The following is a 24,954-nucleotide window of genomic DNA, read 5'->3' as shown; positions in this document are numbered from 1 at the left end:
GATGGATGGAGGAAGGAAGGAAGGAAGCTCATTGGCACTAAAGAAGCTTTAGGAACCGGCAAGCTCTTGATAGGTGAGTGACGGAAGTAGTTAAAACCAGTCGCAGTAGTTAAAACCAGTCGCAGAGCCAGGGCAGGACGTTTCAGCAGCTACCAGGTAAAACTGATCTTAAAATTACACCAGTCCATTTTAGCGGCTGGGCTTCTGGAAAATTTAATTCTTGGAGCAAGTCCTATGACCCCAAGTGCTTTTCCCCCTGGCCCCTTGATTTTCTTTTACTTGAGTATGACAAAAATTACCAAATTTCTATAACTAACTTTCACACAAATGTGAGACAGGAACTAGAAGGAAGGAAAGGTTATTGGAATAAGAAAAAGAGGGGAAATGAGAGAGAAAGACGGCAGAGAGAGAAAAACAAGGTAACAATCAGTGAGAGAATGCAGAGGCAGGGACCAGAAATGTGGTAAAATCAGACAGAAGGACACAATGAGAGGAACAGCAAAATCTGAGGCCAAGGTGGGTGTGGGAAGCAGCATGGAGGAGCGGGGAGAAGGGGATCTGAAAAAGGACTGGTCTGGATCAAAGTCAGTAAACCAGGTTCTGTCTAATCCTCCTCAATAGGTACAGGAACCTCAAGTGTTAATAGTAAAATCCAATGTAATAAGGCCAGGCCCTAAAAAAATTTCCACCTTTCATTGAGCCTGAAATAAAGGCAGTTTTGTGAATCAGAAAACTTCTTTGGTTTGGAGAGCAGTAAACCCTGGAGGCTAAGCTATGCCAGTTGTTAACTTTTGCTTGGCACACATTGAGGATGGCTAAAGAAATGACCAGCCTTAGTCAGATCCCTTGAGGTCAGGAGTTCAAGACCAGCCTGGCCAACATGGTGAAACCCCGTCTCTCCTAAAAATGCAAAAATTAGCCGAGCATGGTGGCACACACCTATAATACCAGCTACTTGAAAGACTGAGGCATGAGAATCCCTTGAACCTGGGAGGTGGAGGTTGCAGTGAGGAGAGAGCATACCACTGCACTCCAGCCTGGGCAACAGAGTAAGACCCTGTCTCAAAAAAAAGAAGGGAAGGGGAGGGGAGAGGAGGGGAGGGAAAAGGCCAGCCAAGCAAAAATACCTTCTCACTCCCATCAAGACAGCAAGACCCCATCTGTATTTTTTTAAATTATTAAATAAACAAATGGAATGAAAAAAATCCCCCAAAAGTCCATCTGAGCCAATTTGAGGCCAATGGGACATCAGGGAAATTTGTTTCCAGCAGCTTCCTATCCTCTTCTTTACCAAGAGATTCTCCAAGGGTTTCCAAGAGATTCTCCCACTCCCACTATTCCCACTATTGCCATCACACCTAAATTCACGAGGTTTGATGAAAAACTCTGGAGTAGAAATCAGACCATTTTGGTTGCAGGGCCACACCCTCCTTCTGAGCCTCAATTTCCTTATCTTATATTGCCTTGCATGCCCCCATAGGGTTTCTGTGAGAATCAACTGGGACAACATATGGGGGCAGGGGGAGATCTGCACAGCACTATATAAATGTAAGGAATCACATTTATCTACGAGTAATAGAAGACCCAACTCAAAATCACTTCAATAATAAAGAAATGTATTATCTCCCAGAATGAGAAGTATGGATAGGCAGCAACACCAGGACTAGTTGATCAAATGTCTCTTTCACATCCCCAAGGACCCAGGCATCTCCTTCTGTCCTCTGCCATCCTCTGGGGGTTGCAGGCAACAACATCCAGAGGCAGAAAGGGGATATTTGACACTCCCAAGCATCATTTATTAAGAGCAAAGACAACCTTACCCTGAAAGCCACCTCCATCAGACCCCTCCTCATACCTCATTGGCTAAAACTGCATCACAGGTCCATTGCTAAAACAATCAGTGGAAAGGAGAACAGAATTACTATGACTGGTTGAAGACAAGTCAAGATTCACCTCTAGAGAGGAATGAAGAGGCCTCCACTCTCTAACCAGCCTCCTGTAGGATTTCTGAACAAAGTAAAAGCTGATACCAAGGAAGAGAGGGAGAAATGTCAATTGAGTTGCCAAACATTTGCCCCAGAATACCAGCTAAGTTTGGTGTCTGCCCTTCCTCCCTCAGTCTTTCATACCTGCAGGCCTAACATAAAGCACATTGTCTGCCATTTTTCCTCCCATCCTACTGATTACCAACTATTGATGGTTAGAAATAATATTTCTTTTTTTTTTTTTTTTTGAGACAGGGGCTCACTCTGTCACTCAGGCTGGAGTGCAGTGGCACCATCATGGCTCACTGTAGCCTCTACCTCCTGGGTTCATGCAATCTTCCCACCTAAGCTCCACAAATAGCTAGGACTACAGGCACAAGCCCCCATACCTGGCCCTAGAACTAATTTTAACAGCTGTTTTTAGTGCATGACCAAAGGGCTTCTCATGTTTCTACTGTGCTGCAGGAGACTGTAGACATGCACACCTGATGGTCCACTTCACTTCACCATGAGAGTTCCTTGAAGACTAATATTTTGGGTAGGAAAAAAAAGAAAGATTTTGCATTGTACCCTCTAATCTAGCTGTGCATTAGAATGTGATCTTTCCCTTCTCCTACTTTTTTCCTTTCCTCATCTCCCCAGTGGGGAAGGGTCACTGGTAAGATAAGAACTTGTAAAAATACACCGTAGCAGCAAAATAATGGTGTCAAGGTTACACTGTGAAGGGTGGTCAATACAGGAGAAAATCTACTCTTTTTTTAGCTGCTCCATTCTGAAAGGTTTAAAACCTGTCCAGTAGCACAGACTAAGGACCAGGTGCAGCTGCCCCAACACAAGTGGGCCAACACCAAGGCTGTTTGGCCTCAAGAATGAATCTCTGGTATCTTAGGAGGGGGTAGAAGAATAAAAAGAAAAACAGAGGGGTTCATGGACAGGAGGGTACAACAGAAAGAGACCATAAAGAGAAGTCAGAGAACATCAAATCACAAAATAATTTCACTGTCAGGCGCAGTGATTCCCACCTGTAATCCCAGTGCTTTGGGAGGCTATGGCAGGAGGATTGCTTGAGGCCAGGAGCCCAAGACCAGCCTAAGCAGCATAGTGAGACCCCGTCTCTACAAAATAAAGAAGTTTAAATAGTTAAAGAAAACGAATTTTGGAAAAAGCAGTATCACATAGAAAATTAATGAGAATATATTATCGAGGACAGCCATGTCCTAAAAGAAAAAAAAAAAAAGCTATTCATCATGATGCAAGACTTCAAAATATGTTAATCATCATAAAAGTTGGGCAGTTCATGTGGACAATCTCCATGCAATTGCCCATCATCTATCCCTGCAATACACATTTTCTATGTTGAATTTTCTTTTGAGTTTGCTTTTGTTTTTCTGTTTTCTCTTTTAGCTTCTTCATTTTTTAAACTGTCAGCATTATGTTTCACAATTCACTATGCTATGTATTATATCTTAACCTCATTTCTAATACTGGAGGCATCAACTGTATAAAGACTTTGAGAGAGTTCTCATTTGTTTTAGGCATTTTTTGCAAAGATGATTCAAAGCTCATTATTACAATGGCGACTGTGTATATAAGCATTATACATGTATGTAAAAATGTAGAAACTTCCTCAATAAATAAAGAAAAGTCTTTTTTGTACATCTGCATTTGTGAAAGATGAAATTTCTCAAGATCTTGGCTCTTTGGGTGACTGGTACAGTGGTGACATCATGGTGACCCACCCTGTCAAAAGACTTAGGTTGTCTCTCACGGTATTTCAGATAACTGCAGTTATAAAGCTGGGTGCACACAATTACCAAACAGTGATATGTTCATACATTTCACTTTTTGAACTTTTTTTTTTTTTTTTCTGAGAGACAGTCTCGCTTTTTCGCCCAGACCGGAGTGCAGGGGCACGATCTCGGCTCACTGCAACCTCCGCCTCCCTGGTTCAAGCAATTCTCCTGCCTCAGCCACCCAAGTAACTGGGACTACAGGCGCCCGCCACCACGCCTGGCTAATTTGAACTTTTTTTTATGAATACAGTTCATCTGCTCATCCCTACGTGACTGTTGTTAGTATACCTGAGGTGGGCGTGGCCAGGCGGGAACCCCCAGGCTCGGGGAAGCTCACCCAGGGTCCCAACCAGCGCCTCGCCCCGCTTCCGCTCCAGCTAGGCGGCGCTCCCCGCCCACCGGCAGCAGCAGGTCTGGTGGCTGGGCCGCGGTGCTGGGGCCAGGCGCGGGGAGGCGGGGATCTGGCGGCCAAGGCTGGGACTTCGCGGCCGCTGAGGTGAGTTGCGGGGCGGCGGCGGGAGGGGGCGCTGCGGAGCCGCCCGACTGCCGCGCGAAGGAAGTGCTCTCTTGGCCGCCGCCGCCGCCGCCGCAGCCGCGCCGGAGGGGTTGCCCGAGCCGCGCTGCGGGGGCCGAGATGTCGTCCCGGCCGGGGCGCGAGGACGCGGGGGCTGGGGGCGCGCGGCGGCCGCGTGAGCCGCCGGAGCAGGAGCTGCAGCGACGTCGGGAGCAGAAGCGGCGGCGGCACGACGCGCAGCAGCTGCAGCAGCTCAAGCACCTGGAGTCCTTGTGAGTCCCGAGCTGCCGTCCGCGCGCGGCCAGTCTTCTGAAACCTGGGGCCGGGGGCGCGGGACGCGGTGGTGGGCGCTAAGCCGGGTCCTCCGAGCCCCCCCGAGCAGGCACGGGGGCCGGGCTCGGCAGGAGCCTAGTGCGGGCGACCGATGTCGGGCGCCGCGGTCAAGGACTTCAAGTCCGTCCTCCTGATGGGGAGCGAGGGGCGTTCAGGAGCCAACTGCCGCTAGGCACCGAGCAGAATCTGACTTGGGAGGCCCTGCGCTTCCCTAGCTCCACGGAGTTCCAGGACAGTCCAGATGACCCGGGAGAGTGTGGTATAAAGAAGATTCAAATGTAGGGGAGGGAAATATGGCTTCCCTCTACCTTTCTAAGTTCTTCAGCTGGACCACAAATTAAATTGTTATAAGACAGATTAACAGGAGAAAAACTGTTTTGTTTATGTACCCATGCACTGGAGGACCACAAAAGTGGGAGACTGAAAGAAGGGCCAGGGAATAGGGGCGTGGGTCTTTTGGGGCGTGGTGCAGACGTTATGGAAGGGTGAGGGGGGAAATGTATGGTGAATAAAGGTTGCTTTGTTATCCCGATGAGGCCCTCGGGCGATAAAAGTTTGCCTCCAAGCAGCTCTCTTCCTGATACAGAAACATTTACTACAGAAAATTTCCTTTATAGGTGTAAATTTCTCTTTACAACAGGAAGAGTCGAAAAATAATAAGAACAAAAGAGAAAAAAGCAGAGTCATACTTTATTTTAGGCAGTTGAGGAGTAGCTGAATAAGTTATCCTGTGTTGTTTGATTCTGTTACTTATAGCTCAGTCATCAATATGCCGGAGTGGCATGTTTGAGGATGGTGTATTCTTGTCGTTTGCAGTCATTTATCAGGGTGGCTTTTCCTAAATTCTAACACAAACCTGCGGTGGAAAGTTCAGTCAGCAACTCTTTCAGTTCTTGTCCGTGATTCTATAGTTAGCTGCCTAAAACAACCTTTTCTGAGTGTGGCATTAACTCAATTATTCAAGAATTCGTTTCTGTTTTAGGCACTCCTAGTTACCTATGCTAAGTAGGTGTTAAATTAAGTACAGCCTAAAGCTGCCTCCTTGAATATTTTAAGTTTAGCCTAAAAGTTTCTCTATACTTAGTGAACTGTAACCTAAGTGGATGTGTAAACAGACTGTAACCTACTGTTACAAGTACCTGAGTCTCATACAGTCACAGCAGCTGATTTTCAGGCCGTCACAGGTGGTCAACCTTTGAAACCCTGTTCAAATAAGGCAGACGCCAGGCTGTATGGAATCCAGCTATTTCTCTACCTCACTTTGCTTTTCTGTACATCACTTTCCTTTTCCTGTCCATAAGTGTTATCCCACCAGGTGGCAGCCTCAGAGTTGCTCTGGACCTATTCTGGTTCTGGGGGTGCCCGCTTTGAAAACAGTTTTTTGCTCAAGTAAAGTTTAATTTGTCTACTTTTTTAAAAACATAATTCGTATAAGGAAAGATCCTCAAAGAGTTAAAATCCTTTATAATTAACCTTCTAGGAGTTTTGATGTGAGATAAATTCCTATGTTGGGACCTGGCCTGCTCTTTTTCCAGCGTTGCCCGCTCTGAACTTTTCCCCTTAGCAGGGCAGGGGTTGCAGGATAGAGACTCTGCATTGTGCGCATCCACGCTACAGGGCAGTCCTGACCCTTTCAAGTCACTATGTGGCGCTCGTGGTCTCCCAGGGAAGTCAGGTGTTCAAAGGTCTTCCCCTAGCATAAGCACCAGAATGCCTGGCCCTGCCCAGCCCTCAATGTATTTAGCTATAGGATGCTAGAGGATGGTTAATTCCACTTATTTGTAGCTCAGAGAGCTTTTTCACAGATGAGAGAGATTATAACCCACTTTTATAGATGAAAAAATGGAGGAACAGTGGTTAAGTCATGTGATCAAGCATACATTGACCAGCTAACCAGCAAATCTAGAGCTGAACTCAGGTGTCTGATTGACTGGTGGGATTTTTCCAGTTTCTGAGATTTAAAACTGAATGAGCTGTTGAGAGATTTGCTTTGGCTAGCTCAGAATCTTGTTTGAACTTTAAATTGTATTTATACCAGAGTAATATGTAGTTTTAAAATTCAAATAGTACTAAAAATGCTACCAAAAAATAGCAATAGGCTGCCCGACTCCTCAGTAACCACTCATGTTCCCTGTGTCCCTCTTCCCCCTCCCAAACCAGGCTTCTCTGTGTAAACTTTTAGGTTTTACTTCTGGGATTTAACTGCATATTTATTTTTAATTTTTTACTTTTATTTTTATTTTTGAGACAGAGTCTCGCTCTGTCGCCCAGGCTGGAGTGCAGTGGTGCAGTCTTGGCTCACTGCAACCTCCACTTCTTGGAGTCAAGTGATTCTCCTGCCTCAGGTTCCCAAGTACCTGGGACTACAGGCGCACATCACATGCCCAGCTAATTTTTGTATTTTTAGTAGAGATGGAGATTCACTGTGTTAGCCAGGATAGTCTCGATCTCTTGACATAGTGATCTGCCCACCTCAGCCTCCCAAAGTGCTGGGATTACAGGCATGAGCCACTGCGCCCACCAACTGTATATTCCTAAATTGCATATTTATACTGTTTACATCAATTCAACATCTTAGACATACCATTAACTTCTTGTCATAGTAAGGATTTAGTTCTTTACCTACCCTTCTTGTTTATAATCTTCCAGTATAGATCTATCATAGCAGTTTTTGCTAAACAAATGCTTAGTATTAACATTATTATAACTAGGCTGGGCTCTGTGGCTCATGCCTGTAATCCCACCACCTTGGGAGGTAGAGGTGGGAAGACTGCTTGAGGCCAGAAGTTCTAGACCAGCCTGGGCAACATTTATAGACCTTATCTCTGCAAAAAAGAAAAGAAAATAAATTAACCAGGTGTGGTGGTACATGCCTGTGGTTCCAGCTACTTGGGAGGCTGAAGTGGGAAGATCTGCTTGAGCCTGGGGGGTTGAGGCTGCAGTGAGCCCTGGTTGCGCCACTGCATTCCAGCCTGGGCGACAGAGTGATATCCTGTCTCAAAAGCAAAAGCAAACAAAAAATACAGTAATATAACTATGAATTATTACTCACTTTTGAGCCAAGTAGTGTTCTCTGATTTATTTTGCTTTCTATACTATTGTTAACTTTTAAGTAGTTAGTAAGAGTCTGTTTTTCACTTGCTTAATTTTCTACTGCTGTTTTTCCCCCAACGTCTCCAAAATCTGAGTACCATAAAGGGGAAAAGTTATCTTTCCTTACCTATCATAGGAGTCACAGCGGATACTCCTATAACAAAAGATAGGTCAACAAGAGAAAAGCATAACAAATGTATTTAATCACAGTTTTATGTGGCATGGGAACGTTGAGAAAGGAAGCCCCAGAGACCCAGAGGAAACTATTTTTATGCTTAGTTTGGATGAAGAATGTATAGCAGTATAGAAATATAATTGGACAAAAAAGGGTATAATACAGTGGTAATAGGGAAAAGCCCAGCAAGGCCTGTCTATTCAGATTTTTCAGGCCTCTGTGTACGATTACTTCCTCCCAGGTATGGGGCAGGACCCTTTCTGGAACGAGGGGTCCTGATCTATCAAACAAGGTAGGTCAGCTAATTTTTTTATGGCCAGCTCCGATGCAGAAAGGCAAGGAAATGTTAGGGTAATATTTGTAGGAGCTTATTATTATTGTTTTAAATATTAAAAAAAAAAAAGTTCCACTGAGATTTTATCCTTTTAAAAAAATATATTAAAGTTATTTGTAGGTCTTCTGGCTTGCTTTGTGGGAGACTTGTTCTAGTTTTTATGGCCCACTTACGGAAAAGAGGAATTCTGGCCTCTCTGACTGCTTTGGGGAAGAAAGAAGGGCAGGAGACAGGAGGGCAAGAGAAGGTCAGAGAGCAACTTTCTTCTGAGGCCTTCTCTAATCTCATTTAGTTCAAAGTATTCAGCATGCCAAAGCACCATACTTTGGGGTATCATTTTCTGAGCCCCAGTAGTACTTTTTCCACATATAACTACCTATCAGGTAATTAATCAGTTCATTTTTTACCTAGACTCTTCATTCTGTTGTCCTTCAGTACAATAGTTACTTTTTAGACCTGGTCCAGCAGTGGTCCTAGAGCATCCTTTCCCACTCTCCTATCTTGCATCTCATTCCTGGATTCCATGTCTTCCTCTTTATATGTTTACTCTCACATTTTACCAAAGCCAGTTCTGCAGCTTCCTATGAAAGAGTGCATTGGAGGTAAATCTTTTGATACCTTGCATATCTGAAGATGTCTTTATTCTATCCTAAAACTTGGTACATAATTTGACTAGGTATAAAATTATAGGTCAAAAATGATTTGGGGGCTGGGCGTGGTGGCTCTCACCTGTAATCCCAACACTTTGGGAGGCCAAGGAAGGAGGATCATTTGAAGCCAAGACTTCAAGACCAGCCTGGGCAATAATGTGAGACCCTGTCTCTACAGAAAATTTAAAAATTAGCCAGGCACAATGATATGGACCTGTAGTCCCAGCTACTCGGGAGGCTGAGGCAGGAGGAAAATAGTAACAATTTTCACTCAGTTTTGGCGATAGTACATCACTATCTTTTAGCTTCCAAAACTGCTAAGGAGTTTGATGACATTCTGACTCCCTTTCTTTTATGTTACCTATTCAAGTTCACCTCACCCTTAAACGTTAAGAAACTATTTATTGCCGCCATCCTGAAGTTTCATGATGTCAGTCTTTTCCAATTGACTTTTCTTTTTAACTTTTATTTTAGGTTCAGGGGTACCTGTGTAGGTTTATTATATTTATTTCATCACCCAGGTACTGAGCCTAGTACCCAATAGTTATTTTTTCTGATGCTCACCCTCTACCCTCAAGTAGGCCCCAGTGTGTGTTGTTCCCCAGTGCAGTTGACCGTTTTTTTCTTGACATGTCATAAATGCATTAACCACATACATAAATTTCTGTCTTATTTCCTCTCCTCAATTTTGTTTTTTCCTTCTGTTGATTTTCTGTTGCTCTGTCTCTTCTGTTTGTATTTTCATTGTACTTTGTAGATGTATGTTTTTTCTACTAAACATATTTTTTAATTGTTATATTTCTAAATCAAAAAGCTTTTTCTCATTCTGCAAGTTGTTTTTTATAGCATCCTGTTCTTGTTTCATAAGTGAAATATCTTCACTCATCTATGAGGATACTCACTCGTTTTTCTTTTTTGTTGTCTTTTGTTCCCTACATTGCCTCTATTTCTTGTTTGCCTTTTCTTTTGATTTCTGTCTTCCATTTAGTAATTTTTTTTCTTTCTGTACTGTCTGAGTATCCTTGAATCTCAACCATATTTTGTTTTGTTTTGTGTTTTTTAGAGACAAGGTCTCGTTCTGTCACCCAGGCTGGAGTACAATGGCATGATCATAACTCACTGCAGCCTCGACTTCCTGGGCTCAAGTTATCCCCCCTGAATCAGCCTGCAGAGTAGCTGGGACTGCAGGTGCACACCAGGACACCTAACTAGTTTTTTTACACTTTTTTTTAGAGATGGAATCTTACTGTGTTGCCCAGGCTGGTCTCGAACTCCTGGCTTCAATGAATCCTCTCACTTCAGCCTCCCAAAGTGCTGGGATTACAGACATGAGCCACTGCTCTGGCCTCAACTCATTTAAGAGTAGGTGCTATACAGCTCTTGTCAAGGGCAGCTGTGTGGGGGAGAGAAAAAAGAGAGGTGTTGTTTGTTGATCAAATAGCTTCATGATAGAGCGCTCATGCTGCAGGGTACCCTTTTTATCAAGAGACTTCCATATGTCAGTAGTTGGAGATTTTTTTCTGGGGCTAAGTTCCTCTAGAGAAGGGTCTTGAGTCCTCTGCCTGGGGGCCAGGGATCTCTGCCTGGCTGCCAGTGTTGCTGAGTTGAGGAGGCTAACCCTGCAGGCTCCTTCAAGTGTTGGGCAGGCAGCCTCCTGGCTGTAGGAAGGAAGCTGCATCTTCTGAAAACTGTTACTGCCTCCACCCCAAGAAGTCCATTGCGGTTTCCACTTTCCCAAATTTGTTGAAAACTTCCTCTGATGTTGCCTCCTTTTGGGATATCTTTATGGCCTTTTTATTTTTTCACTGTCATTTTTAAAGCGTGTGGGGAAAGAGACAGATAAGCATGTTGGTCAGTTGGCCATGTTAAATGGGAAGCCCCACAGTGCTGTTTTATAAATTGAATTCAAATCTTTTCATCCCTGATGTGATGGAGTCTTTGAGTCTCCACCACAGTTTTCCCTCAGTGACCCTGCCTGCCAGGCCCCTGAGGGCATCGGAGACTTCCACCTGCTCCAACACTCTCTGTCACTCAGTAGCTCCTGGGCTGCCAGGCATAACAGAGTGGACCTTCTGGGTGTATGTGGCAGTTTCACTTCTGCCACACAGTCCCTTGGATGCAGCTGCAGGAACAGCTGTGTGGAATGGAGTACACTTGCATTAGGGACTCTTCTCAAAGAAAACCCATCTCAACAGTCAACAGAAAGAGTAATTTGAAACGCTTAACAAAAGATTTCTTACTCTACACACACTTGAGAAGACGGCGTGTCTCCCCTCAGATATAACTAGTCTTCTTCCTACTCAGAGAAAGTTAGTACAGTGCGAATGACTAAGTAAGGCTTTTCAGATGGCACAAAATAATGCACCTCGATCAACTTTTTTCTTTTTATCTTAAGAATTAACTGCAGCTGGACACAGTGGCTCATGTATACAATCCCAGTACTTTGGGAAGCCAAGATAGGAGGATTGCTTGAACCCAGGAGCTCGAGGCTGCAGTGAGCTGTGATCGCGCCACTGCACTCCAGCTTGGGTGACAGTGACTGCAGAGATAAATGCTTACCTCTTAACTGTCACACTGTAGAACCTAAACTGCACATAAACATACTTCAGTTTTCTAATCTGTATTTAGTAGTTAAATACAACTTTGAGAAATATCTTTTTGAGTATACTACATTAATTAATTGTTCAGCCCTAGGAAACAGCATGAACCACCCTTCTTTAAACTTGTGAAAACACTTGTAAAATGGACCCTGGGAATGCCATTGCTGATAATATTTCCAAATGTGCAATTGCATCACACTCATTTTCATCTTGACAAGAGTTACTTTTTTTTTCAGAATTTGGATCTCAGTTTGATTGGCCATATATTTTTTGCATAATGCTTGTGGCTCAAAAGGATTCATTTACTGGATTTTTGGATTTATAGACTTTACTGTCAAGCTCCTTCTAGTCTCTATGCATAAGGTGTAGCATTAATGCTTCTAATGAATGGCTACAGATAAACTATATCATCTTCACAAGTTGTGCAGATTTCCATGGTTTGTGCTCTGTTAGGCCTATGTCATGCCACAGATTTTTCTGAGAAATATTTTAAGCATCTACTTTGGGAAAGCACTGTACCACACTTAAAAAGCTAATCGTGTTAATACACAGTTGTTTACTATTTAATCTTCAGGGAACAGATCCGGGATTAGTAGTATTTCTCATTCATTGTCCATCAAGTTACTTTCTCCTACATCTTATAGAAGGGGAGAATGAAATTTTTTTTTTTTTTTTTAAAAGACAGAGTCTCACTCTGTCTCCCAGGCTGGAGTGCAATGGTGTGATCTCAGCTCACCACAACTTCTGCCTCCCAGGTTCTTCTGCCTCAGCTTCCTGAGTAGCTGTGATTACAGGCGCCTGCCACCACACTCAGCTAATTTTTGTATTTTTAGTAGAGACAGGGTTCCACCATGTTGGCCAGGCTGGTCTCGAAATCCTGACCTCAAGAGATCTGCCTGCCTCGGCCTCCCAAAGTGCTGGGATTACAGGCGCGAGCCACCGGTGATGCCCGACCCAATGAAAATTATTTCACTTTTCCCTTAGTCTATTCTTGACTCCCTTTTCCAATACTCATTGTCTTCTAAAGGGTCCCTTAAACTATGCATAAGACAAGAGTCCGAATGAAGAAAACATTTAATCATTAAGTGTTTCTGTATGTTGCAGTTATTCTGAAGTATTAAAATGAGACAGCCAGGTGTCATGGTGCCATGGTACACGACTGTAGTCCCAGCTACTCAGGAGGCTGAGGTGGGAGGATTGCTTGAGGTCAGGGGTTTAAGACCAGCCTAGGCAACACAACAAGACCCTATCTCGGAAAAAAAAAAGTACTTCCCTAAAGGTTTAAAGGGTCAAGGGACAGACCTGAGCTAAAAATATTTGCAGATTACTCTTCTGGGAGGAGGTACAAATCGCTTTAGGAGCCCGAGAGTTGCTCTTTGAGTGCACAAACAACTCGCCTTCAGAATTTCCTTCCCATCTCGCTGCCTGTCCCATCTGGAGACTTGCATGCTCAGCATTCTGGGTCTCCTCTGGGTTCAGTCCCTGGATGGAAATAAGGAAGGCCTGGCCAGTCTCAGATGGCAGGTGCCACTGAGCACAGGGAGGAGAAGCGTTCCGCTCTTCTCAGGTGATTGCTTGTCTGCAAATCAGCAATAAAAGCTTATTGTTGCTAAAATCTCTGATTAAAAATCCTACAGCCCTTTTTTTGCAGTAACTTGATGTGTTATGTTTACATTAACATGGTTGATGGTTTTGTTTTTTGTTTTCCAGTTATGAAAAACCTCCTCCTGGGCTTATCAAGGTTAGTGTGAAGTTTGTACTCTTGGTTATTCCACTAGACATACTTGTAGACTTAGTAACTTGTTATGAAAAATGATTGCATGATATTTAAATCTCCTTTTACCAAAAGCCTATTTCTTTCCTGCAGATGACTGAGGGGTCATAATTTTTAGTTTTGTCACAAGGCACTGCCTTTGTAGAAATTTCATCAGCCATGTTTCCCTTCCCCAAACAACCAGTGCAGGCCCACGTGGATTCCTTGGTCTTGCCCCTCTTCTCTCTTGCTGGGGACGGCATCTCTACGCTCCTTTTCCTTGTCGGCCTCACCCAGCTCAGCCCCTTGGTCCATCCTGTGCCAGTTTCTTGAGCTCAGCAGCTCAGAGAGGAGTAAACTCTGAGGAGACCCGACAGCTCATCCAGTCCCGCTCCCCGGTGCAGGCATCCCTCCTGCAGCTCCCTGGCCACAGCACCAGGGTGTGTGCGCACGAGGGAGACTTAGAGTGGCAGGCCACAGCAAAGAAAACTTGCTGTTTCATAACTCTCAATGAAGAAATATTTTTTAAAAACATTAGTCTATTGTAAATTTAATATTCATAGAAACTTGAAAAAAATCCAAGTTTAAAAACACATTAATTGTAAATGCAGTTATTGAGTGGCAAAAATGCACATCAGAGATACAGCATGCATGTGACTATAAAATATGACAGGGCCTTCAGGGTATAATAAGCTTTAACAGGCCATTTCTATTATTCCAGGAAGTCTGGTTTACTTTAATTCTACATTTTGAGGTAGTGAAACTTTTTTGTTTTTAATCTGAAATCTAATTTGGAGCTCACCACTCATTGCTATATAAGGACAGATTTTTCTGCTTCACCAGTAACTTTTCTCTAAGAACAGCTACATTGTTTTTGGTATAATTATTTTGGTACATTTGTTTCTTGTTTTTTCAATCAGGTGTAACTTGTCTTTTTTTCTAGTTTTGAGGGGTAACTAAGATATTGTTGGCACCAGAAGCCCAGGAAAAAGCCAGGCGAGGGTGGCTCCAAGAGGAGCAGGAGAGAATCCAGCACTGTCTTGCCATGCTGTTTATACCTGTTCCCTTTTTTAGGAAGATGAGACTAAGCCAGAAGATTGCATACCAGATGTACCAGGCAATGAACACGCCAGGGAATTTCTGGCTCATGCACCAACTAAAGGACTTTGGATGCCACTGGGGAAAGAAGTCAAAGTGATGCAGTGTGAGTGTGGGAGAGTTTCCCTAATCCATGCAACTTACACGCTGCAAAGGGTGTTTACTTCTTTTATTTAACTTGTTCTCATCACAGCCCTCTTATAGCCAAGGCATGTTCTCCATCTTCTAGATGAGGAAGCATCCACCCCACCCCCTAACCCCATGCCATGTGAAGACAAAGAAAGAGGTCTGTCATCTTAAGCCAGGAAGAAAGCTCTCACCACAAACCCACCTTGCTGGGACCCTGATCTCAGATTTCCAACCTACAGAATGAATGAGAAAACCAGTTTCTTCTGTTGTTTAGGCCACTCAGTGTATGGCATTTTGTTATGTCAGCCCGAGCTGACTAAGACACTATCTTTCTGCAAGTTCCCTTAGCCTCTCTCCTATGCTGGATCACCCATTTTCCTGTGTCTTGAGTCTTCTTTATTATTATATTCTCTCCTTATGGTATAACAAATCCTATGGCAGTTACCTTCAAAATGGATTTATAGGAGATAAAAATGTCAAGACCTTTACTTCTCTGGAATTGTCTTTGACAGATTTTTAACTTTACCAGGATATTGAATTCTAATTTAAAAATCAGTTTCCTTAAGAATTTTGATAGGAATGCTTTATTGCCTCATCATTTGTTAAGAGCACAGATAACATGCCTCAGAATTCATTATCTATCAGTTTTTCTTCTTTGGGTGGATTATATTTTCCCAGAGAAGGCTCCCATGTGGAGGGAAAGCCATGCTATGAGTGTTCTGGGAGCCGAGTGGGAGGAGTCTGGAAATGGGTCCATCTGCTTTTCATTCATTCGTGTGACCCTTTGTGGCACTGTAGCAGCTTCCTTCAGACCTACCTGATGTCTCCCTGTTCTCCCTGGTCAGAGACCCTCTGTTTTACCTCTTCCAGACATTAAACAACCTTCTACCAGGGTCAGGGAAACAGGGTCTCAATCTGTCACCCGGGCTGGAGTACAGTGGTGCGATCACAGCTTTCTGCAGCCTCAGCCTCCCAGAATCAGGTGATCTCACCTCAGCCTCCAAGATAGCTGGGACTACAGGTGTGCGCCACCAGGCTCAGCTAATTTTTTTGTATTTTTGTAGAGATAGGGTTTCACCATGTTGCCTAAGCTAGTCTCGAAGTCCTGGCCTCAAGCAATCTGCTCGCCACTGCCTCCCAAAGTGCTAGGATTACAGGTATGAGCCACTGTGCCCAGTCAACGTTAATATTCTAAGAGAACTTGTGATTTTGTTTACTTATAATAAGTGAGAGCTTTGAACAGACTCAACCTGAGAAAGAAGCTTTTATAGTGTCTAAAATAGTAAATGAGAAGCAGAGATACTTTATGAAAATATTTACTCTGAAAAATATACTGAGACACACTTTAAAAAAAATTTTTGGGCTGGGCGTGGTTGGTCACGCCTGTAATCCCAGCACTTTGGGAGGCCGAGGTGGGCGGATCACCTGAGGTCAGGAGTTCAAGACCAGCCTGGGCAACATGACAAAACCCCGTCTCTACTAAAAATACAAAAATTAGCCGGGTGTGGTGGTGCGCACCTGAAATCCCAGCTACCCAGGAGGCTGAGACAGAAGAACATCTTGAACCCAGGAGGCAGAGGTTGCAGTGAGCCGAGATCACACCACTGGACTCCAGCCTGAGTGACAGAGCAGGACTCTATCTCAAAAAAAAAAAAAAAACTTACCTTTTGAAGTAATTTTCCATTGGATTGCTTCATAAATACTTGGTGATAGATTATTATTCCTAAAGGTATAAGACTCAAGAATGCTTGGGAAAGCAATTAGTTTACCTCTGTTTCTGGGATCTTACATGGCTTGTCCATAATTATATTTTGTTTTAGAGTTGGAGTTTAATGAAGAAAAACTTGAATATATTCTGCTGATTCTTTATCTTGAGTAGGTGAAACTGTTATCTCACAGAAATAATTCTTTTTGTTTTTAGGTTGGCGTTGCAAACGGTATGGTCACCGAACGGGCGACAAAGAATGCCCTTTCTTTATCAAAGGCAACCAAAAGTTAGAGCAGTTCAGAGTGGTAAGTAAAGTCCCAGAGTGTCAATTTACATTTATCAGAAATAGTGAAAATCAGTGAAGCAGAAAGTCACCAGTGAACTGAACGTTCACATAAAATACATTCCCAGAAGCCCTTTGACCAAAGTGTGTGATGCTAACTACATGCTTATTAAATTACATTTGTATGACAAATTAGCTCTTCAACAAAAAAAGGAATTCTTATTAAAGTGGTCTTTGCTTATAACTTGGAAGAGTGATTGTTTTTTTCCTGAAACAGACATTGTTATCTATTCAACCCCCCTTTTTAAAATTTACTATGTAAAAAGCCATGTTTCATAACTAAAATCAGGGATTTAATTTCCCAGTCTTTAAAGAGTACATGTCTTTAAATTGTAAGATTAAAGTGTCCGTATATTTTTTCTTCAGATGACAGTTATTTCCTGTATTTTTCTTTTGTTTGGTTTTGAGATGGCAGTGTTACAGCTCTGTGACTGCTCCTGCAGAGCAGGGCTACCCCAAAGAGAGTGTGCTGAGAGTAGCCATTTCCTGTATTTTTCTAATTGGAAAATCCTTTTTTTAGCCTAAATGAGTTTTCAGTGATGTGACCTAGAACATGTTGAACATGCAGCTACATCAAACAGAAAAAAAAAAAAAATAAGCTGGTTTTCATAACATAGGCATTTTATTGTATTTAACTTGTGGTCCATGAAGCCTAACCAAACCTTAACCTTCTCTGACGCTTAAGGCACATGAAGATCCCATGTATGACATCATACGAGACAATAAACGACATGAAAAGGATGTAAGGTGAGGTCATCCTGATGATAACAATATCCTCTTAAAGTTTTAAAATTATATAAAGTTGGAGAAAACCACTCTAGTGTTAGAGGAATGGTGCAGTAAACATGGTACTTCAATTGTGAAAATATGTGGAGTGCAGGAGTCATGGCTGAAAAGGCCAGTGTTGGGAATGAGCAGGCCAGCCTTCTCCTTGGGTTAGCTTAAAGCCATGGGCTTGGTCCAGCTCTCTGGCCATTGCAGTTGATGTTGGCAACCCATGTTGTGCTGTCTACTTGTACAGTACAATTGATACTTTCATATGATTCAGATTATCTTCTCCAAAGTCTTTAGGGATCTGAGCTTTTGTTAAAAATTATACTTAGGCCAGGCTCAGTGGCTCACACCTGTAATCCTAACACTTTGGGAGGTCGAGGCCAGCGGATCACTGAAGTCTAGGCGTTTGAGACCAGCCTGGACCATATGGCAAAACCCCATCTTTGCAAAAAAATTTAAAAATAAAAATTAGCCAGGTATGGCAGCATGCACCTGTAGTTCCAGCCACTCAGGAGGATGAGGTGGGAGGATCTACTTGACCCCAGGAGGTTGAGGCTGCAGTGAGCCATGATTGTACCACTGCACTCCAGCCTAGGTGACAGAGGAAGACCCTATCTCTAAAAAAAAAAAAAATTAGACATGATTAGAGAAAGGTGGAAAAAATTGGAGGGTTTTTTCAAATTGGTGGCATGATAACTGTTAAAGATGTAGATTAAGAAATTGAGCAGTAGGGGAATGGTTTAGTAAAGTATGCGTCTGTTAGAAATTACAATTGTAAGGACTGTGGAGACAGGAGAAATGTCTAGGACAATAAAAATACAAAATGGCTTGTACATTGGTTACAGTCACGTAAAGTAGGCATTCAGTGGAGAAGAATGGAGAAAACAGGTAAAAAGAAAAATACTGTCTTTGTGACATGGTTATTCATCTTCCTCCTATACTGCTTTTTTTTTTTTTTTTTTTGAGACGGAGTCTGGCTCTGTTGCCCAGGCTGGGGTGCAGTGGCTGGATCTCAGCTCACTGCAAGCCCCGCCTCCCGGGTTCACGCCATTCTCCTGCCTCAGCCTCCCGAGTAGCTGGGAGTACAGGCGCCCGCCACCTCGCCCGGCTAATTTTTTTCGTATTTTAGTAGAGACGGGGTTTCACCGTGTTAGCCAGGATGGTCTTGATCTCCTGAACTTGTGATCCGCCCGTCTCGGCCTCCCAAAGTGCTGAATGACATATTTATCTAAGAAACTGTATAAGTTAAAGCTAAAACTCACTGTTCTTTGATCAATTTTGAATGTTTAGGATACAGCAGTTAAAACAGTTACTGGAGGATTCTACCTCAGATGAAGATGGGAGCAGCTCCAGTTCCTCTGAAGGTAAAGAGAAACACAAGAAAAAGAAGAAGAAAGAAAAGCATAAGAAAAGGAAAAAAGAAAAGAAAAAGAAGAAAAAACGGAAGCACAAATCTTCCAAGTCAAATGAGAGTTCTGACTCAGAGTGACAAGGATGTGACTTGTTCAACGTTCTCTTCTCACACACTGACCAAGGAACAGAGGAAGATGCAGTCAGAGAAAGTAGCAGGATAGAGATGCAGAGACAGGAGGATACGTGGGTCACAGCAGTGAGCTCCCACCTGCCTTCCAGTGAAGATGTGACTCCAGGAGAGGGAGTGTCTCCTTCCAGGTGCTAGCTCTGGACAGCCGCTGATTTTAGGTAGGAAAAGTTTCTTTGGTGTTGTCCTCCCTGCTGGTCACATGAGTTTATGATTCCTTTGAAATGTCTCCCGCAGGGTGGCAGGACTGGGGGAGTCTCTGAGGTGTGTCTTCCATGCCCTCCCACAGCTTGTGCCCTCCACAGTGTGGACTCAGGTCCCATAGATATCAGGCTGGAGTCTTCTCTGTTGTTAAGAATAATAAAAGCTCATTATTTATTTTTTAAATGGAATATATTTATTTATTAATAATATATAAGTATAAATAATACATAATACAAATTTAAAAAGTACATAAAATGTAATCATGAAAACTCTTCTTTCTTCCTTTCTACTCCACTTACTTTCCCCAATGTCTACCAGTGGTACTAGTTTCTTGTGAATATTTTATATATCACAAGCAAGTACAGGGCTTTTCTTACACAAATGCTATCCACATGCACTCACACATAGTTGCATTTTAAACTTAGAAGTATGAACCTTACAGTGGTCAGTAGCTGAGGAGGGTTGGATCCAGGACCAACTCCCTCAATCCCTCATAGATACCAAAATCTGTGGATGCCCAAGTCCCTTACATTAAATGGCGTGCTATTTGCCTATTGCCTACATACATCTTCCCATATACTGTAATTCATCTGTAGATTACTTATAACACCTAATACAATGTAAACAGTTGTTATAATGTATTATTTAGGGAATAATGGCAAGAGAGAGTCTGTGCATGTTCCATAGAGACAGAACCATCCATTTATTTTTTTGAATATTTTCTATCTGTAGTTTGATGAATTCACAAATGTAGAACTTGCTGATAGGGTGGGCCCACTGTTTTTATATATCGAGTATATTTGGCTTTACTGCCGTATCAGAATTGTACATTTATACTTACCTGACATGATTTGTTGATTGGGGGCTAGGGAGTTCTTAAAACAATGAAAAACCTTGTATGGCTGCATTCTACTTCACTTGCTTTCTACTACCAAAGTCCCACAATTTTCACAGAGTGACTAAGAAAAAGTTTAGGAATATACAGGGATTTCCATACTGGGTCAGGTACCCACATCCCAAAATCTCTCTCCCTTTCTTTCTCTTCCTGTTGCCTGACCACAGCCCACCTGTGCCCTTGTGGCTGAGACTAGGCCACAGTAGAAGCATCTCAGGAGGCCAGGGTGTGTCAATCTATTGTTTGCTGAGCCAAAGTGAAGCTGGATCTTGCTCATAGGCAAGTGTGTTCCTCTGTGGCGAACACTGGACTCTTGATGCTTTAGGTACTCAGTCAGGGTCCCAGAAACTCACTCCCATTTTTTGCTACTTTTCCTGGGGTTTGGATTCCCTCCTTTTTAAGGAGCAGCCAAGCCAGGCCCAGACTGACCCTTCTCCAGCTCTCAGCAGTCAGTGCTACTATTCTTGACTTTGGAATACAACCTGAATGGGTTTTCACACAATCAAGAATGGGATGGCCAGGACTTATTATTTATGAAAACTGTAAGGCCAGTGGATTCAGCCTTGCCTTACAGTTATCCTTGTCATGCAGAACACAGGCCATCTGTCCTCTGCCATATGCTCAGCATTTCCCACCCAGGTACAGCCGGTCCTCTTCTTCCAGGAACTGGCTACTGTCCCTCCGCAATCCCATTCATGATAAAAGCATTCTTACACATGAGAGATGCTGCATCGATAATTCTCAAGCCTTCGAGGCATCCAGATCAACTAAAGATGCAGATTCCTGTGCTCCACTCAAAAACTACCTGAATTTTCCATTTCCTAGGTCTGGGGTGAATCTGGGAATCTACCTTGCTAACAAGTGATGCTGACACTGTTGGTTCAGGAACCCCACTTGGAGAACCTGTGCTCTAGATCTCTACCCTCTTACTGAAGCCTTCTTCCACTTCCTGCTTTAAGTGGAATCCAGCCATCCACCCCTGCAGCCCTTGCAAGTGAATTGCTATCCCTTCTCTCTCACTGGTTTTCTCTGTCTTGTCTGTTTCTGGCCTAGATTCTGGGGAACATCACTTCAGCCTGTCATCTCCCCTGACCTGTGATCCTTTTGTCCAGTTCTCCCAAAAGAAACTTCAATTAAAATCTTTCACTTCTGCATATTGTATATACAGATTGCACGGGGAAAACACATACCCATGTAGATTGATGCCCCCACAAATTCATCATCTCCAAACTCAAATATTTGAGAACTGACCCCAAAATGCTGACTAGCAAACCAAAAGCTTATTAGCCATCTATTTAAACCTTCTTCATTCTCAGGCATTTCCTTCAGGTTCTGCATTTTCTACTCCTATCCAGGAAGACAGTATCAGCCCTCAGACCTCCCCTCACTAATGCAGCCTACCATCTCACCATCATGGTGTGCATGTTAGGCAAAATTCTAAAATGGCCCATGATCTCTACCCCTAATCTTCAGTACTGTTAATAGGATGCATTTTACTCCTGTGACTGGATTATGTTACCAGTACAAGGAGAGGGAGACCATCTGGGTGTTCCTAATCAAATCATGAGAACCATATGGAACTCTCGAGTTGTCTATGGCTAATAATCAAAGAGGAAGTAAGACAGTCCAAGCCTGTGAAAGATTCCACACATCATCACTGGCTTTAAAGTTGAAGGGGCCACATGGTGAGGGATGCAGCAGACTCTCATCAAAGGTTCCTCACTAACAGCCAGCAAAGAAATGGAGCTGTCAGTCCTACAGCCGAAAGTAACTGAATTCTGCCACCCTCAATGATTCTGGATGCATATTCTTCCCCAGAGCCTCCAGATGGAAGCCCACCTCTGCTGACACCTTGGGTTGGGGCTTGTGAGATGCAAAGTCGAGAGCCCACTTGAGCCTGCCCAGGGTTCTGACCTATACCACCATGAGGTAATCAGTGGTGGTGGTTTTGACCTTTTACTTTTGTGGGAAAGTGTTAATGCAGCAACAAACTGATCCAGAAGTTTAATGAGCTTTCCCTCCTCCTCTCAGGCCAGTCCATCACCTGTGCTCTGGAGCCCACCATCAGCCAGCAGTAGGGGGCAGTGGCTGGAGCACTGGCCCTGCATCCAGACTGCCTGACTTTGAATCCCAGCTTGCTAGCTGTGGAGTTGCTCCACCTCTCTGTGCCTCCATGTCCTTGACTGATCATATCTACCTCCTAGACTCCTCATGAGAATAAGGGGACTTGATATGCATAAAGCATTTAGAGCAGGGTGTGGCACATGTCAACTCTAAATGAATGTTACCTGCTCCTGCTGCTACTGGTACTGCTGTCACCATCATCTGATCCTTGGGGAGCTTCCTCCTTTATCCCATGTCACTCACGTCTTGAAACTCTTCCTTTCTATTGTGATCTTGCCACCAGTATTTAAAAAACTTTTAAAATTGTAAAATACATGCTCATAAAGAGTTCACAATTCTGAGCCATTCAAGAATAAAAAGTGAAAGAAGAGTCTACTTATGATGCTTTAATACAGCACTCCAGATCCTGATCAAAATGCGTCAGCAAACACAGATGAACAGGAAGGGTTTTGAATTGTTAGTTTCACATAACAGATAAACATATGTTGGTAATCTTACTGCTCACAACAAGCTTCAGGTGGCTACAAAATCCCTCAGTTTGAATGTGCCATGATTCATTTAACCATTAATCTATTTATCACAATTCATTTGTCTCCTATTTCTCATTCCTACAAATAAGACTGAAAAGAAAATCTTGGGTAAATATCTCGTGTACATGTGCAAATATTTCAATAGAATAGTTTCATAATAAGGCAATTGCGTATTTTAATTCTTACATATACTACCAAATGAGTCAATGCTGTGGTTTGATTATGTCTCCTAGAATTCATATGTTGGAAACTTAATTCCTAGTGCAAAAATATTAAGAGGTGGGGCCTTAAAGAAATGATTATGCCATGAGAGCTCTGTCCTAACAAATGACTTAGTGCTATTATCTTGTGAGTGGGTTACTTATCTCTAGTGGGCTTGTTATAAAGTGGCCCTTTGTTCCACACGCTCACAATTCCATGCTTTCTCTATTTTTTTTGAGACGGAGTCTCCCTTTGTCACCTAGGCTGGAATGCAGTGGCGTGATCTCAGCTCACTGCAATCTCCACCTCCCAGGTTCAAGCAATTCTCCTGCCTCGCTGAGTAGCTGGGATTACAGGCGTGCACCACCACGCCTGGCTAATTTTTGTATTTTTAGTAGAGACGGGGTTTCACCATGTTGGTCAGGCTGGTCTCAAATTCCTGACCTCGTGATCCATCCGCCTCGGCCTCCCAAAGTGCTGGGATTACAGGCGTGAGCCACCGTGCCTGGCCTCTCTCCCTTTAAAAGCAGTCCTGTCTTGGCCAGGCACATTGGCTCATGCCTGTAATCCCAACACTTCGGGAGGCCAAGGTGGGTGGATCACTTGAGGTCAGGAGATCAAAACCAGCCTGACCAACATGGTGAAACCCCGTCTCTACAGAAAACATAAGAATTAGCCAGGCGTGGCCGGGCGCGGTGGCTCAAGCCTGTAATCCCAGCACTTTGGGAGGCCGAGACGGGTGGATCACGAGGTCAGGAGATCGAGACCATCCTGGCAAACACGGTGAAACCCCGTCTCTACTAAAAAAATACAAAAAACTAGCCGGGCGAGGTGGCGGGTGCCTGTAGTCCCAGCTACTTGGGAGGCTGAGGCAGGAGAATGGCATAAACCCGGGAGGCAGAGCTTGCAGTGAGCTGAGATCCGGCCACTGCACTCCAGCCTGGGCGACAGAGCGAGACTCCGTCTCAAAAAAAAAAAAAATTAGCCAGGCGTGGTGGTGGGCACCTGTAATCTGAGCTAGTCGGGAGGCTGAGGCAGGAGAATTGCTTGAACCCAGGAGGTGGAGGTTGCAGTGAGCCAAGATTGCTCCATTGCACTCCAGCCTGGGTGACAGAGTAAGACTCTGTCTAAAAAAAAAAAAACACCATTTCTATTAATTAGGGCTGCACTCTCATCACCTCATTTAACCTTAATTACCTCTTTAAAGGCCGTAGCTCCAAATGCACATTGGGGGTTGGGACTTCAACGAATGAATTTGGGAGAAATACAATTCAGTCCATAACACACCTGGTGCCACCAAAAGAGCTCTTGCAAGGACCATCATTACCTCATTGTTATCAGATCTACCAGATCCTCTCTAGTCCTTTCTTTGATTTGTTTGGCCTTTGACTTTTTGGGACACTTTTTCTTTAAAGATCCTCAACATTGGATTTCATGGTTCCTCTCTTCTAGGTTCTCCACCTAACTACTTCAGTGGCTGCTCCTTCCTAGTCTCCCTTATAAGTCTTGGCCTCCATCCTTTAAATATCAATGTTTCTCACAGTTCTGGCGTAGGCCTTCTATGCACTCTTCTGTGATCTCATCCATTTTCATGGCTTCAAATGTCATCAATATTCTGATGACACCAGCCCAGAACTCCCTCAAGCCCTGGGTGTATCCACTTAGATGTCCCATGGGGACCACACCATCTACCCCCTCATAAACATATTACCCTCAGCATCTTTTCATCTAACAGCCACCTCAGTGCCTGAGTCAGAAACCTACCCTGGGCTCCCAGAGGTGGTCAGGTGCCCCTTCCCTGTGCTTTAATACCCAGAATAGCCAGCACACTAGTGCAAACGTTTCCTTGCCTCGCTGCCCACAAGTCTTGAAGCTTCTTGAGGATACTGATTATTCTACATGTTGTATGCTAAGCTTCTAACACAATGCATAACACATAGCGGTTTTCAATACAAAGTTATTGCATGTATACAGAAATGGTCCAGTTGAAACATGACTTCGAAGCAGTAGTGGATGCTATGCTGCCCCACCCTTATCTAACCCCACCCCACTCCCACTTTAGCATGCAAGTGCTTACTCTCCCAACAGCCAACAGTTTGCACTCACTTCCCATTTCTACAGATTGCCCATGCCTGAAGAGGAAGAGGGATGCCTCCCCACCAAGGTCACACTCCCCTT

At 43.6% G+C, this 24,954-nt stretch overlaps 2 protein-coding genes across 2 annotated transcripts in view; one reads left to right on the top strand and one right to left on the bottom strand.

Annotated features, from left to right (window-relative positions):
• Positions 1-24,954, bottom strand: part of BBS9 (Bardet-Biedl syndrome 9) — a 583,258-nt gene that overhangs the window by 532,082 nt on the left and 26,222 nt on the right. The gene's annotated exons all lie outside the window — the stretch shown is intronic.
• Positions 4,384-19,209, top strand: LOC101017922 (retinitis pigmentosa 9 protein). Its single transcript, XM_003896119.3, has 6 exons — positions 4,384-4,564; positions 13,188-13,218; positions 14,305-14,434; positions 16,379-16,470; positions 17,194-17,255; positions 18,573-19,209. The coding sequence occupies exons 1-6, from the start codon at positions 4,413-4,415 to the stop codon at positions 18,769-18,771; spliced, it is 666 nt and encodes a 221-aa protein (XP_003896168.1). The 5' UTR covers positions 4,384-4,412; the 3' UTR covers positions 18,772-19,209.

The sequence above is a fragment of the Papio anubis genome, chromosome 4 (genome assembly GCF_008728515.1).
Source record: "Papio anubis isolate 15944 chromosome 4, Panubis1.0, whole genome shotgun sequence".
Lineage (NCBI taxonomy): Eukaryota > Metazoa > Chordata > Mammalia > Primates > Cercopithecidae > Papio > Papio anubis.
This window is presented reverse-complemented; position numbering and strand designations above follow the sequence as displayed.